Below are 16753 nucleotides of genomic sequence, written 5' to 3' on the forward strand. Positions count from 1 at the left end.
TTTCTCTTATTCTACTTATCCTGTATATGTAAGATCTCCTTGATGGTCTCTTTTTGTTTGCATGAGTTGGGTTGTTTCTTTGTCTGTATTTCCTGTTGTAATAAGTGTGGGAACCGAAATTCGCACTGTCGATTTTAGTTAAGTAAATCGAAGGAAAACTAAGTAAACCTAGTTTCCCCTGAAGGCTCGGATTCTCTGCGATAACCAAACGAAATTGATAGAATAAAGCAACGTAGCGGAAAAATTGCACTAAGGCGTTTTATTAAATAGATGGTACAATATTCTTCCGAAAAAGGGAAGTAGAGAAACGCTGAAGCGAAAAACAACGGAAATAAAGGAGACAAAACGTTCTAAGCTTCGCTCCGCTAGTCTAACTCCTAAGTCCCTAAGTTTCGGATTTGCTCTCTCTCTGAGATTTTTCGCTCTGCCTTTCTTCCTCTCCCAAAGCTCCTTTATATACTCCTCCTTATGACGGTCTAACCTTTTTCTGGGCCGCAGGGCGGGCTTCTTTCCATTTTCGTCGGCCTCCATGCTTTTCGGGAAACTTGACATTTTATCCTTCCGGAAATTTAACATTTATCTCGTTATGTAAAGATAAACGTAAATCGTCGTATCTATCTTAGATAATCGTAAACGGACTGTCCGATCGTGTTCGGTCCCTTTCGGGCCGTTTCCAGGACTTCCGTGGTTTTCTACGATCTCTCCGGAAGTTCTTCATTCGTTCGTAGAGTTGAGACGAGTGGTGTCTTAAGATAACCATCGCTGTTTCGTACGAAGAATTTAAGATCTTCCTTCCTGTCGATACCTTACGAGTTTCTGAAGTTTTCCCGATGGTCCTAGATTGGAGTAAGAACCGGAGCTTCGTATGCGGAATCTCAATGATTCGTTCTGCGAGGACTTGAGAAAAACTCAAAATACAAACTTCAGACTGCCGGGGACTGGGATTCGTGTACCGAAGATCGTTATCCGAAGACCCGAGCCAGCACGGGGCTAGCCGCCCGGCGGTCATGGCCAGCACGGGCGCTAGCCGCCGGCGGCCACGGCCAGCACGGGGCTAGCCGCCCGGCGGCCACGGCCAGCACGGGCGCTAGCCGCCGGCGGCCACGGCCAGCACGGGGCTAGCCGCCCGGCGGCCACGGCCAGCACGGGCGCTAGCCGCCGCCGGCCACGGCCAGCACGGGGCTAGCCGCCCGGCGGCCACGACCAGCACGGGCGCTAGCCGCCGGCGGCCACGGCCAGCACGGGGCTAGCCGCCCGGCGGCCACGGCCAGCACGGGCGCTAGCCGCCGGCGGCCACGGCCAGCACGGGGGCTAGCCGCCCGGCGGCCAGGACCAGCACGTGCGTCTCGACGAGGGCTTCGATTTGATATCTTGATCGTTCTCTGGGTCCTCACGGTTTGAGAGAACGGGCTCTTTGAAGTTTCAAGGCGGATTCCTTGTCGTTCGGCCTATCCAAACTTAGATCACTTCCCGTTTCTTCCTTATACTTTCGTATGACAAATAGACTTAGCCGTTGATTTCGAGATAACCGTTTTTGACCCCAACAGTTAGCCCCCCAGCATGCAAGATGCGGGAGCGATCTTGCGGGCGGAAGATTATGAGTTGAAAATCGAAATTTTTGGCTAAGAGTATTTCATTGCGGAAATCCACATCACCTTTGATTGGCGATCTTGAACGTGACGTCGGGAAGACCGTGAGTTCGTTGCTCAACTTCGACTCGATTCTTGCTGGTCTGAAATCCGTGTGCACCCTTGTCCTGCATTCGGAGGGTTCGGAGGACCAGGACCACGCAGTCAAGGATCGCGAAGCCGGCGCATATGAGACATGCAGTGGTGGTGCGACCAATGGAGGCGACGGTGAGACCGTTCCTACTTTGGGTGAGTTTTGAGGATGAAGGTGATGCTCCGGAGAGCGTCTAGGTTTATCAATCCCTTTAGAGATTTTTATTTTGATTACATTTCGGCCGTTGGTTGGCCATTATGTATGATTTCGGGACTGGCCGTTGGTGGCTTTGAGTCCCTGCCCTTTTTAGGGCGTTGTATTGAATTCGCGGTATGCATTTATAAAATATTTTGCGTTTAGAACTTCTGTTTGTCGAAGTTAGAGGGGCAGGGTGTGAGTTGTCGTCTCATTCCTGCCTCCTTGACGATCACCGTATCCGTAGTTTGTACAAAGCGAGATTTTCCTGCGGTTTACGATTTACGCAAAAATTCGTGAAAACGTTCAGACTTGAGTGAAGAGACAAGTTTTGGGATCTCGCGTCGTTGACGCTTTGCCTATGAGATGTTAAGATACCAGCAAGGCTGGGTTTAGGGCAAGACCTAGGTTTACTCTCAGACTGAGGCTGTGCGATGACAAATCGACTTTCGTTTTGCCTGTTTGTGATTTTAACCTGATTCGTACCGTTTTAAAATCCGCGAAGTGGTATCGGCTTATATGATTTGTCTGGGCACGAATCGAGCTACTTCCTTTACGAAGTGCTGAACCAAATTTGGATTTTTTGTATAGCGCGCTATGGGATCCTTGTCGGATGTAAAAGAGCCTACCCTTAGGTGGCTTGTCTGTTTAGGACGTTAGAGTTCGTTTGTTGTGATCAGCAACAACGAAATGATGCCGTTTTGAAGGCGTATGAATTTGTTATCGAAAAATGTTTATCCGAGCACGAAGCGACGTCTCGCAGTGCTGTGATTTTATTTTTCTCATGCCATAAGAGGATTATGGGCTTTCGCTTATGATTTGATTTATACTTTCGTCAAGTGTTAAGGATAGAATCCGAGTAGTCACTTCGGATTGTGATTTTGTCGCTTGGTCCGTATGCTACTTTTTAGAGAGCGATTTTAGGTGTAAGCGATGAGAGACATGTGTCTGGATGTGATAATCGTTTCATGGATACTGGATCCGTTGTCGCAGCCGTTTAGTAGTTGGCGAATTGTGTTGAGGATTTAGGACTGAAGGGTCGCGTAAATTTTACCGGGGGGGGGGGGGGGGGAAGCGTCTAACTTCACTATGTTTCGTGAAGTGTTGGCCTTCTGAGATTTGTTTTTGTAAGAATGACTCGTATAGCTCTGGGAGCTTTGCTACGAGCGTTTCTTTTCGTGCCGCGTTTTATGGGGCGTATAGAACTTAATCGATTTGATGATAAGTTTAAGATCTTCCGTTTAACCATTTGGTTGTTAGGATCAAGTTTCGTTATCGTATGATTTCCGATTTTGGGTTATACGACAAACTGCTTGCATAATATCCGTTTGGCGTCTTACGACAAATCGTGGATTGTCTTTTTTAGCCGTTACACGGTTGGAGCGGTGGTCGCTAAGTATTGTGGATCGGCATGGAGGCTGACTTCAGCCGTTTAGCCAAGGAAGTCGTTGGTAAAAGACCAGTCCATGACCCTTTGTGTTACCGTTAAGATCGTGTTTAGTTGACGATTGTCCTTAATGGCGATGTCGAGTGCATGTTCGGGCTTTATGGAAAGACGTAGTTGGCCGAGGGCCGAATAGAGTTCGTCGAGATAGACATGCCAATCATAGAGGAGTTTTCCAAGTTATGGGTGATGGCTTTTCGAAACGATTTTCCACTTTAGGTTTCGTTTTTTTGGCGAAAGTTGCTTCGGGTTACTCATGAAGTTTTACCGAAGGTTATTTCGTTAATTTTGTAGCTCTCCGTCGTGCCATTAGTCTCACGGAAGCGGAAAGAGTATGCCAAGGATGCGCGGCGATCGTTTCTCGGTTTTTCGAGAGATTAGATCGGTTTGCGCGTTATGCCTAAACAGTCAAGGAACAATAGAACGAAACTGGAAGAAAATGCCTAAGACTTAGCTAGCTAGACTTTCCACCTAGGTCCTAAGTTCCCTAAATTTTACGGCGGTTTACAAGACGTTCCCATCCCTTTCCTATGATAAAATTTTCTAAGTCGGACATACCTTAGTCTCATTGATTACTCGAGATTGCCTCATGTTCGTTCCTCTTTGTCTTCTAACGTTTTATTGTCAAAGGTCTTCGCCTAAGTTCATATCCTCGTTTCCTCGTACTGCTGGTTAAATCGACCATGTACCCGAAGGAATAGTGCAGAATCGTTGAAGCAAAGGGAGGAGAAGTAGGCGAAACTCGAAGAAGGCTAAGGTGGGCGGACAAGCGAAAATGATTGGCAAGACGTCACTTGAGTGAGACTTGATATTTCGTCAAGCTATGAGTGAACTGGTCAGGTCAAGAAGCTTATGATATTGTTTTTCTTTACGAATGATATTTCGTAAAATATTGCCGAGCTTTTACTTTACGAGAGTTTTTCAACAAAATGTTGTCGAGTTAATTTTACAGAAACTGTTTCGTAAAATGTTGTCGAGTTTAGTCGCGCAGAAGCTGTCTCGTGAAGTATTGTCTAGGATTATTTTACGAAAGGTGCAAAGTATTGGATTGGACTATCGTCGGAATAGTTTTGCGAGGATTTGCCGTGCTTGACGAATGTTGTGTCGCCCGATAACCAGCGCAGTACGGGTGCGCTAGTCGTCCGGCGCCTAGAGGCAGCACGGGGGCTAGCCAACACTTGGATGTCGAGTCTTTCGGAAGATCTTCGATCCATTGCCGAGGGAAATGGTGTTTTAAGATAACCATCACCGTTTTATACGAAGTTTTCCTGTCCGTTGACGTCTTATGGATTCTTCGAAATCTTGGAGCAAGAAAAGGAGTTTTGTTTTGCGGGATCTCGGAAAGTCGCAAAACACGGATTTCTGACGACCCGGGGGCCTAGAACTTACGCACGAAGACTAGCCGTCCGACGACCCGAGCCAGCACGGGGCTAGCCGCCCGGCGACCACGGCCAGCACGGGCGCTAGCCGCCGGCGGCCACGGCCAGTGCGGGGCTAGCCGCCCGGCGGCCACGGCCAGCACGGGCGCTAGCCGCCGGCGGCCGTGGCCAGCACGGGGCTAGCCGCCCGGCGGCCACGGCCAGCACGGGCGCTAGCCGCCGGCGGCCACGGCCAGCACGGGGCTAGCCGCCCGCGGCCACGGCCAGCACGGGGCTAGCCGCCCGGCGGCCACGGCCAGCACGGGGCTAGCCGCCCGGCGGCCACGGCCAGCACGGGGCTAGCCGCCCGGCGGCCACGGCCAGCACGGACGCTAGCCGCCGGCGGCCACGGCCAGCACGGGGCTAGCCGCCCGGCGGCCACGGCCACGACCGGAGTTGGCTGCTCGGTTCCTTCGACTTGTGCGTGTTTTTGCGTTCTTGTTTGTTTTCTGTAGGTTTTTCCTTGTGTAGAAAATGTTTCTTAGAACGTTGTTGACCTTTTATTTTACGAGAGTTATTTCACAAAATGTTGTCGAGTTAATTTTACGGAAACTGTTTTGTAAAATGTTGTCGAGTTTAATCATGCAAAAGCTGTCTCGTGAAATATTTTCGAGAATTTATTTTACGAAAGGTGTTCCGTAAAATGTTATCGAATTTTATCATTAGAAACGCTGATTGGTAACCCGATCAGTCGTGCTTTCTGTTTCATGAGTAGTTTGGGGTTCTCCGCGATTTCCAGGAGAAATTCTAAAAAGCATTTTCAGTCGAAACTCTACTTGGTAATCAGACCGTCATATCAGCTTTGGGCTCGATCCTTCCTAAAATCGTATGTGGGTCGTTTAGCCGTGATTCGGGCCCCTTTTGGGCTGTCTTGGGCCTTAGACGTTTTTACGATTTTTCTTTAGAAAAAGCCGTCGATGTGACGCTGGTTTTTCCGAAAGGTTTCAATTCCCCGTATAGTTAAGGCAACTGGTGTTCAAGCTAACCATAGCCGTTTTATACGGCAGGCAGGAATCCGTCTCCACTACCAAGTCTTTTTATGAATTTTACCGAAGTCTTTCTTAGATAATCCCAAACGAGGGGGTTGTGTCCATGGACGATAGGAGTTTGTTTCCTGCGGTTGCCTCGACCAGACGGTCGATGTGCGGAAGCGGAAAACAATCCTTCGGGCATGCTTTGTTGAGATCAGTAAAGTCGACGCACACTCGCCATTTCCCGTTTTTCTTCTTGACGACGACGGGATTGGCGAGCCAGTCGGAATATCTTACTTCTGTTATTGATCCAACTTTGAGGAGTCTTTCGACTTCCTCATTAACCGCAGTTGCCCGTTCGGGGCCTAGCTTTCGCCTCTTTTGTTTTACGGGTTTATGAGTTGGATCGATGGGTAGTTCGTGACATGTTACGTTGATGTCGATTCCCGGCATATCTCCCGCAGCCCAAGCAAACGTGTTAAGGTTCTTCTTGAGACATGCGGTGAGTTCTGCTTTCAATAGATTGCGGAGATTGGCTCCAATCTCCACGCACCGCTCTGGGTTAGTCTCGTCGAGGCAGACCGAAATTACTGGTTCGCAAGTGGGCTCACGTTTTCCTTCCAGGACCTCAGCTCTTTGCGACTGCCAGAAGATTTCTGGAGGGTCCTGCGATGCTGGTTCGTGAGTTGCTTGCTTTTTTGGGTTAGTTTCGGACTCAGAGTTTTTTCGTTTTAACCCAGCGGCCAAGCAGACTTGCGGCGCTTTACGATCTCCTTGTATTGTTTCAACTCTGAGGAGGGTCGGAAATTTGAGGCACAGATGGAAAGTCGAGGGGATTGCTCGCAAGGAATTTAACCACGGAGTCCCGACGATCGCGTTATATGCTGCTGGACCGTCGACTACCAAAAACTCTACCATCTTCGTGACGCTCCCGGCTCTGACCGAGAGATCGACTGAGCGAGGGTCATTGTGATGTTTCCTGAGAGTCCGATTATTGGGTTGGGATCGTCCGTGATAGCGCTTAGGTCGATTTCCATCCTCTCGAGAGTGTTCTTATATATAATATTTGTCAAGCATCCGGTGTCGACCAATATTCTTGCTACGTCGATGTCCTGGATCGTTAGTCTGATAACGAGGAGTTCGTCGTGAGGTTTGGCTTGACCAGCCGTTGCTCTGTCCCCGAATGACACGATGTTGCGGACAGGTGATGTGGCCATGCTGTTGTTACCAATCGTAGGTTTTTGAGTAAGAGAATCCGACCCCCCTCCTTCTAGCGCCAAACTGTGGGAACCGAAATTCGCACTGTCGATTTTAGTTAAGTAAATCGAAGGAAAACTAAGTAAATCTAGTTTCCCCTGAAGGCTCGGATTCTCTGCGATAACCAAACGAAATTGATAGAATAAAGCAACGTAGCGGAAAAATTGCACTAAGGCGTTTTATTAAATAGATGGTACAATATTCTTCCGAAAAAGGGAAGTAGAGAAACGCTGAAGCGAAAAACAACGGAAATAAAGGAGACAAAACGTTCTAAGCTTCGCTCCGCTAGTCTAACTCCTAAGTCCTAAGCTGGCAGGAATTCTCTAAGTCCCTAAGTTTCGGATTTGCTCTCTCTCTGAGATTTTTCGCTCTGCCTTTCTTCCTCTCCCAAAGCTCCTTTATATACTCCTCCTTATGACGGTCTAACCTTCTTCTGGGCCGCAGGGCGGGCTTCTTTCCATTTTCGTCGGCCTCCATGCTTTTCGGGAAACTTGACATTTTATCCTTCCGGAAATTTAACATTTATCTCGTTATGTAAAGATAAACGTAAATCGTCGTATCTATCTTAGATAATCGTAAACGGACTGTCCGATCGTGTTCGGTCCCTTTCGGGCCGTTTCCAGGACTTCCGTGGTTTTCTACGATCTCTCCGGAAGTTCTTCATTCGTTCGTAGAGTTGAGACGAGTGGTGTCTTAAGATAACCATCGCTGTTTCGTACGAAGAATTTAAGATCTTCCTTCCTGTCGATACCTTACGAGTTTCCGAAGTTTTCCCGATGGTCCTAGATTGGAGTAAGAACCGGAGCTTCGTATGCGGAATCTCAATGATTCGTTCTGCGAGGACTTGAGAAAAACTCAAAATACAAACTTCAGACTGCCGGGGACTGGGATTCGTGTACCGAAGATCGTTATCCGAAGATCCGAGCCAGCACGGGGCTAGCCGCCCGGCGGTCATGGCCAGCACGGGCGCTAGCCGCCGGCGGCCACGGCCAGCACGGGGCTAGCCGCCCGGCGGCCACGGCCAGCACGGGCGCTAGCCGCCGGCGGCCACGGCCAGCACGGGGCTAGCCGCCCGGCGGCCACGGCCAGCACGGACGCTAGCCGCCGGCGGCCACGGCCAGCACGGGGCTAGCCGCCCGGCGGCCACGACCAGCACGGGCGCTAGCCGCCGGCGGCCACGGCCAGCACGGGGCTAGCCGCCAGCGGCCACGGCCAGCACGGGCGCTAGCCGCCGGCGGCTACGGCCAGCACGGGGGCTAGCCGCCCGGCGGCCAGGACCAGCACGTGCGTCTCGACGAGGGCTTCGATTTGATATCTTGATCGTTCTCTGGGTCCTCACGGTTTGAGAGAACGGGATCTTTGAAGTTTCAAGGCGAATTCCTTGTCGTTCGGCCTATCCAAACTTAGATCACTTCCCGTTTCTTCCTTCTACTTTCGTATGACAAATAGACTTAGCCGTTGATTTCGAGATAACCGTTTTTGACCCCAACAATAAGTTGCTTACAACACTCAAAAAATTCAAAATTCGTATAAATTTTAACATTTTACCAAAAAAAATCTGTAATTCATTTTACAATTCATATAAAAGCTTCTTTATCCTTTCATTATCAATTGAAACGATAACAATGCTTACAAAGACATTATCTTTGATTACATATGCCATCATAGTATTCTAAGATAAATATTATGTAAGTAAGAATAATTAGTTTGATTACATATTCAGTATACATCTGAGATTCTTTTTTCACGTACCTACTTTATGTTATCAAATCTCAACCTAGTGTAGGAGTTTGGTGCTGAGCATTTTCAATCCAATCATGAACTAGCCAATAACTAAAAGATAAGAAGTTATATTAACAAAAATGGAACAGAACGTTTTAAAAATTGGATATAAAGTTTGATCACTTTTGTTTTCTTCTTCTTCATGCTGAGTCGCTGACCACAATAGTCATTAGAAATATGAATTTAAAAAGAAAGTAGGATAACAATAATTATTAACTAATGTTTAATAGGTTATAAACAGATCATGGTAACAACTAATAACTAGATGTCGTTATAGGCTCTCGTTGTATATGAGCCAGCTTAAAGAGCCGTCTTGATAATCATTCTTCTACATATATACAAATTCTACAAATCATATAATTTATCATTCTTAGACACATGCTAATGTGCTATAAACTATTTTTCATAGTGATTTGATAATTACGAAATAATTTTCATTTTACACAACCACTCAAAATAACAACTCTAACATTTGACATTTAAATGATCTCCTATTCATATAAACTGTATGTTGAAAAACGATTAGACAAAAACACAAGAACTCAAACCAAACTTCAATAAGAATTACTCTCTTATTAACTCACTTCAAAGCTTTAGAAAATCTGCTCAAAACTAAAGCACCACAACTCACGGTGTATCACAACTCGATGACACCGTATTTATATGAAATCAAAGTCTCAAAGATAACAACAAAGATACTTAGATATCTCCTAAATATCAGGACTTCAATATATCCTAACCATATCTCGGTTGAGCTTATCTTCATTTCAAGTTGATCCAACATTCTCCCCCATCATCTTGAAATCCTTCTTTGTCACATCCTCTACTCCTATAAGCTCTCTCATTTCTCTGAACTTCAATCTTCCCAACGGTTTGGTCAGTATGTCGGCTCTCTGCATTGTCCCAGCCACGTGATGTACTTCAATCAGCTCATTCTCTACACATTCGCGGATGAAGTGGTAACGACGGTGAATGTGCTTGCTGCGTCCATGGAACACGGGGTTCTTCGTCAATGCTAATGCTGATTTATTATCGATCATGATGGCAACCTTCCCAGGCTCTACTCCTTGTATCTCGCCCAGTAAGTCTTGAAGCCAAATAGCCTGTTTAGCAGCATCAGTTGCCGCCATAAATTCAGCTTCACACGACGACAATGCTACGGTTTCTTGCTTGTGTGAGCTCCAAGTAATCGGACACTCAGCGTAATAAAACACATGTCCAGTTGTACTCCGACCATCATCCTCATCTACATTGTGACTACTGTCACTGTACCCAACAACTCGACTCTCCTCAGCTCTCTTGAAGCATATACCATAACCGCATGTTCCCTTTAGATACCGCAGGACCACCTTTAATGCCGCCTCATGTGATACCTTTGGCGACTGCATATAACGGCTGAGAACACCAACTGAGAACGAGAGATCAGGCCTAGTGTGGAGTAAGTATCTCAGACATCCAATGTTTCTCCTGTACTCTGTTTCGTCCACTCTCTTCTCACTTTCTGCTTTAGACAACTTCAAGCTTGAGTCCATAGGAACATAGACACCATTGCAGTCTTTCATCCCCGAATCTTCAAGTATTTTCATGCCGTACCTCTCTTGTCTTAGCGTAATTCCTTCTGAATGTTGAACTACTTCAATACCAAGATAGTAAGTTAGTAATCCCAAGTCGCTCATCTCAAAGTTCCTAGCCATTCCAACCTTGAACTCATGAATGCTACTGAGACTTGACCCTGTAATCAATAGATCATCAACATAGACAGCAACTAAGAGTATGTGATCACCAACTTGCTTCCGGTATAAGGCTGGCTCCTTTGAGCATCTCGTGAAACTCAAGCTTCCAAGAACCTTGTTAAGCTTCTCATTCCAAGCTCGTGGGGCTTGGCGCAAACCATAGAGCGCCTTTCGTAGTCTATATACTTTGTTTTCCTGGCCTTTGACTACATAACCATCTGGCTGACACACGAAAACCTCCTCCTTTAGATCACCGTGTAGGAAAGCTGTCTTGACGTCCAAGTGATGAACTTGCCAACCCTTTGACGCAGCCAGAGCGATGATGAACCTCACAGTTTCTATTCGAGCAACAGGAGCAAACACCTCGTCGAAGTCCAACCCATGCCGCTGTATGTATCCCTTCGCAACCAACCTTGCCTTGAACTTGTTTATACTTCCATCAGCATTTCTCTTTACCTTGAACACCCATTTGAGACCAATGGGTTTTGCTCCTTGAGGCAAGTCAACTAGTTCCCATGTTTTGTTTTTAACGATTGAGGCTATCTCATCGTCACACGCATCACACCAGACCTTCTTCTCCTTTGCCTCAGCATAGTCCCATGGCTCATCGTTGAGACTCAAGAGTAATCTCTCACCATCAAGTTCAGCTAGAAGCACGTAATCGTTTAGATATGTTGGCTTCTTACTTTCTCTGTTGGATCTTCTAAGTACTGTCACATCTTCTTCATTAGTGACGTCTGATTCTGCTTCGACGTTTTGAGTATCAGTAGTTTGACTTGGTATAGCAACAGTGAGTTCATCTCCTTTGTCTGTGCCTTCCTTATCAAAAACTGTATCAATTCCTCTGTTTCCATAAACTCCAAACGTTAGCTTGAATGATCCTTTGCTTTCCTCTGCAACATTCGTCCACTTCCACATTCTATCTTCATCAAAGACCACGTCCCTACTGACAATTATCTTTCTTGAGGTTGGATCATACATTCGGTATGCTTTTGTTCCAGGTTCAGTGCCAAGATGCACTAGCATACGTGATCGATCCGCAAGCTTCTTTAGGTGTGGTATGTCAACTTTGGCATAACCTACACATCCAAAAATGCGTATGTGAGAGACAACAGGCTTCTTACCCTTCAGCACTTCATATGGTGTCTTGAGGTCCAGAACACGTGTGGAGACTCTGTTTATGAGATACGTAGAGTGACGAACAGCTTCCCCCATAGATAGTTAGGACACTCCATGCCTTTAAGCAAACTCCTCGTCATTCCCATTAGTGTTCTATTGCGTCTTTCTACTACGCCATTCTGCTGCGGAGAATACGGAGCCGCGAGATGCCTGATAATGCCAGCTTCTTGACAGAACAGAGTAAACTCTGTCGATGTGAACTCACCTCCCCGATCAGTTCGGAACGTTTTGATAGTTGTTTCAGTCTCCTTCTCAACAATTGCTTTGAAACACTTGAACTTTTCAAATGCTTCTCCCTTCTCATTCAACAGGATGGACCACATGTAGCGAGAGTAGTCGTCAATAAGCACAAAATGTATCTCCTTCTCGATGGTGTCTGAGGGGAGATAGGACCACATAGATCTCCATGTATCAACTCCAGTAATCTTCCAGCTCTGTAGTTGGTGGCTTGCGGGAATGATCTTCGTATCTGCTTGGCTCGCAAGCAAGGAGAGCAGGTATCTCTATCAACATCAATCTTAGGTATACCGATCACCAGTTCATTCTTGATCATTTTGGCTAAGGAATCTCTCCCTATGTGTCCCAGACGAGCATGCCAAAGACTTGAAGCGCTCATCGTTGCAGCTTGAAGACAATTCACTGGATCAACTTTACTAATGTTAACTTTGTAAAGTCGGTTTGGTGACCTCTGCGCCTTTGCTATGACCCTTCCATCCTTGTCCTTTAGCGTAAGGAGGTTATCTTTCATTAGAACTTCACAGCCGTGCTCTGTAGCTTGTCCAAGGCTAATAATATTGCTTCTGAGCTTGGGAATGAAATAGACATCAGTTATGATTCTCTTCACTCCCTCCTTGCTACTGAAAATGATTGAGCCCTTTCCTTCAATGTCTATACGTGAGTCGTCTCCAAACCGCACCTTTCCTGTTATTGACTCGTTGATAGATTTGAAGTAGCTCCTATTCCCCGTCATGTGATTAGATGCGCCATTGTCCAAATACCACACGTTCTCTGAGTTGCTCTCAAACTCCTGCGGTAGTACATTCTTCTCGTTCAAATATACCACCTCATTTACCATCAATTCTTCAGCCTCAGATGTGTCATCCTCCTTCTCTTTGGATTCTGTTGCCTCTTGTAGTTTCAAGAGACGGTCAGGACATGTAGATGCGTAATGTCCTGTTTTGTCGCAACGAAAGCAGGTTATTCTTGACAAGTCTGTTTCACCGTAGCCTCTTCCACCATATCTTCCTCTTCCTCTACCTCTGTTATAGTACCTTCCTCCACGACCTCTTCCACGATATGCTCCATGGGTTTCTTGATTTGAGGAAGAGTGTGAGTCAGAGTTTGCATACATAAGTTTCTGACTCTCTTGTGTCTCATCATCATCTAGCGCAACTCGTTCTTCAAATGTCTTGATACGTCCAACAATCTCTTCGAAGCTTGTAGTCTTCAGATCAAGTACTTGCTCAAGAGAAGCAACGATATGAATGTACTTGCCTCTCGGTAAACTTGAGAGAAATTTCTTCACCATCTTGGTTTCTTCTATCTTCTCACCAAGTGCAGTAGATTTTGAAGAAATTGCTGATATTCTTCCCACAAAATCATCAACCTTCTCATCATCCTTCATTTTTAGTCTGTCAAACTCAGAAACAAGAGTTTGCAAACGCGCCTCACGTACTCTTTCTGCCCCCATATGTCTCGACTTCACTGCCTCCCAAACCTTCTTTGCAGTATCGAGTTCTCCCACCTCCAGTATAAGTGTTTCTGGGATGGATTGGAAGAGTACTGCAATCGCAGTATTATTCTTCACAGCATCGGTAGATTCTCCCTCAATAGCTTCCCAAACATCATGCAGTTTGAGCAACACCTTCATCCGTATTGCCCACACGGTATAGTTAACTGCAGTCAACATAGGACAGCTGAACGTAGAAGGTCCACCCTCCTTTGGTTTCAACACGACCGTAGATAGGTCTCCCATCTTGTCTTTCGCTTAGATCGAGTCCTAGCGCTCTGATACCAAATGTTGAAAAACGATTAGACAAAAACACAAGAACTCAAACCAAACTTCAATAAGAATTACTCTCTTATTAACTCACTTCAAAGCTTTAGAAAATCTGCTCAAAACTAAAGCACCACAACTCACGGTGTATCACAACTCGATGACACCGTATTTATATGAAATCAAAGTCTCAAAGATAACAACAAAGATACTTAGATATCTCCTAAATATCAGGACTTCAATATATCCTAACCATATCTCGGTTGAGCTTATCTTCATTTCAAGTTGATCCAACAGTGCACATATGTCAGCATGCCATTAGATGAATCCGACTCGCATATTAATAAACATCAACAAAAATTCAAGTCTTATACATAATCGTACGGCATTACTTATGACATCTTACCTACTACAGAATACTAAATGAACATGGTTAGATGTACATGCAGACATATATATATCAACATCACCTAAATAATACTAGAGTTTATGTCAATATACATATTGCTTGTTGGATACCATACTCTTATTTCCATCAATTAATTTAATTAATATTCGTTCTATAGTTATGTTTATATTCGATAATGCATTAGATAGATGATCACCAACTCCTTATTTGAAACTTGAATATATGGTCATCAGAAAACCATTAATTAAGAGTTCTTTTTGTGATACAAGCAATCATCTCGTTGAATATAGGGGGCCTATCCTGAATAGAGCATGACGTTTTATACTTTAAATTAAATGTCACGGACCATACCCATATGTACTTATACGAACCTCCGTGATAAGCTACCGCTTGCGTAATGTGCTAAGGTATAAAAGTAATAATAAGTGCGTAAAAAGTAAAATTGGTGCCATATATATATATTCATTTACAAACTCCAAAGACGTATTGCATGTATCACGTAACCATGATTTGCGACGAGATATATGCACTTTTATTTTTGTAACTATCCTCTCCGCCAGAAATGCTCCCCACTATTCCAAGTCAACAAAGAAAAAAAGTACCGAAAACAAAAATAAAATAAAGTCAAAAGCTCTCCGGTTCTCATTTTTTATTATTGTATATCTAACCTTGGTATATAATCACCATCCATCTTCATTCTTCTTATATTTTCTCATCTTCACAATCTTAATAACTTGAAAAAAGTAGAAACTAGAAAATGATGGGAAAAAGAATAGCTTCCTTCAAGAACTTAGCCAAGAAAATGAAGAGCATCAACACGAGAGAAGGCGGCTCTGAGTCAACTCATAACGAGTCTCTTCTGATCAGTGAGGCGGACGTAGCGGCGACTAAGACGCCTACGGGAACGTTTGCCGTGTACGTAGGGGAAGAACGCGTGAGGCGCGTGGTGCCGACAAGCTATTTGAACCACCCTTTGTTCAGGATGCTCCTAGACAAGTCACGCGACGAGTTCCACTCTTTGAATCAAAAGGTTATGTTGGTCGTCCCCTGTAGCCTCTCCGTTTTCCAAGATGTCGTTAACGCCATCGAGTCTTGTAATGGTAACTTCGAGTTCGGCGATTTTGTGGAGGAGTTTCTTTGACTTGATTTTTCTTCTTATCGTTTTGATAAAAAAAATAAGTGTTGTAGTAGTGATTAACACCCCTTTGTTGCGTGGTGTGAATCTTTTTTTTTCCTTTGAGGAATTTGTATTTGGCACTCTAAAAATTGGTATCCAATGCATATGCGTCCGCTTATACAACAGTTACTCATAATTCAAACGATGTTTCAAAAACAAATGTTAAAGTTCGACGTAAATTAAAAAAAAAAATCGACCTAAACAGCGTTTAAACACCCGTCTAGACGCTAATTCTATATAAAATGTATAGTTACCGTATATCGCTTTCTTTAAATATCAGTTACATTGTTATCTATATTTTAATCAATTTTTTTGGGGTTCCCTATCCTTTTTCTTTCTCTTAGAATGTTTCGTCGCTTTAGCCTTTATGCTTGAAACATGTTGGGATGTTTGTGTGAAGACATGTTGGTGAGTTTAGTCAGAGCTTTGTCTCAAAAGGTCGACACATTGCAACTTATGTGACACTTAATTACGCCGTGACTAGTTAAAACACAGCGATCGGTTGCGGTTATATGTAAAATGTTACAGTTTCTAGCGTTATTAATTTGTACGACTGGTACATTGTTGGTTAGAAATTAGCATGTACATTTAAGAAATAATTATGATTAGTTGTTTATGAAATACTACATCAATACAACATTAAATTACCAATATTAACATATTATAATAATTATTAATATATATAATTAATAATAATATTATGTTTATTTATTTATATATTTAGTTTAGATAAAAATTATAATTTTAATAAAAATTGTTTTGTAGATTTATATTAGATCTTTAAAATATACCTTTCGTTTGTATATAAGAACTTTAAAAAATATATTAGAACTTTAAAATTGTTTATATATATATATATATATATATATATATATATTATTGTGTCAGCCATATATTGCGAATATTCATGGTTTATAGTTTTATAATATAAATTATGATATTGTTAATGAATTTAAATAAAAATAATAATTTATTTCTAATATTTTAAATTTACATTTTAAACTTTAAATACTTTTAGAAAATATTTTATATTTATCCGGCCACAACCATCCACAACAGTAAATGACAGAGAAAACCAACTATTAATTTTAACAGATTGAGAGTGGTTTGAAACGATTTATAGTATTTTGTGTTATAAAATGCTGATAATCACTACTAGGTATTAACCGAAAAGCTGTGTTTATCGGTGGTAGCAGAGAACATCCAGACCCTAAAAAGTTATGAGAGAATACAATTATAAATGAGGTGGGTTTGCATGTCTTATACTGCTGCTCTGTATGAAAGATTGATGTTTAATGTTTTAGAAAGAAAAAAACTTTTGATAATTATTTTTTTATCAATAAGATCCACCATTCATAAATTTTACATTTTAATTAATGTTTTAGTTTTAAAGATAGATGCCACTGAATATATTCTACAACATCAATTTTTGTATAGAAAATAGATCATCCATTTGTATATGGAAGGAGT

At 43.7% G+C, this 16753-nt stretch overlaps 1 protein-coding gene across 1 annotated transcript; it reads left to right on the forward strand.

Annotated features, from left to right (window-relative positions):
* The first annotated feature begins 14688 nt into the window (after window positions 1–14688).
* LOC108846677 (auxin-induced protein 15A-like) lies at window positions 14689–15437 on the forward strand. Its single transcript, XM_018619882.2, has one exon. The coding sequence runs from the start codon at window positions 14864–14866 to the stop codon at window positions 15245–15247; it is 384 nt and encodes a 127-aa protein (XP_018475384.1). The 5' UTR covers window positions 14689–14863; the 3' UTR covers window positions 15248–15437.
* The last annotated feature ends 1316 nt before the right edge of the window (window positions 15438–16753 follow it).

The sequence above is a fragment of the Raphanus sativus genome, chromosome 3 (assembly GCF_000801105.2).
Source record: "Raphanus sativus cultivar WK10039 chromosome 3, ASM80110v3, whole genome shotgun sequence".
Classification (NCBI taxonomy): Eukaryota; Viridiplantae; Streptophyta; class Magnoliopsida; order Brassicales; family Brassicaceae; genus Raphanus; species Raphanus sativus.

What these genes read in the sequence shown, in the direction of transcription:
- LOC108846677 (XM_018619882.2), top strand. Translation starts at nt 14,864, where the DNA reads ATGATGGGAAAAAGAATAGCTTCCTTCAAGAACTTAGCCAAGAAAATG.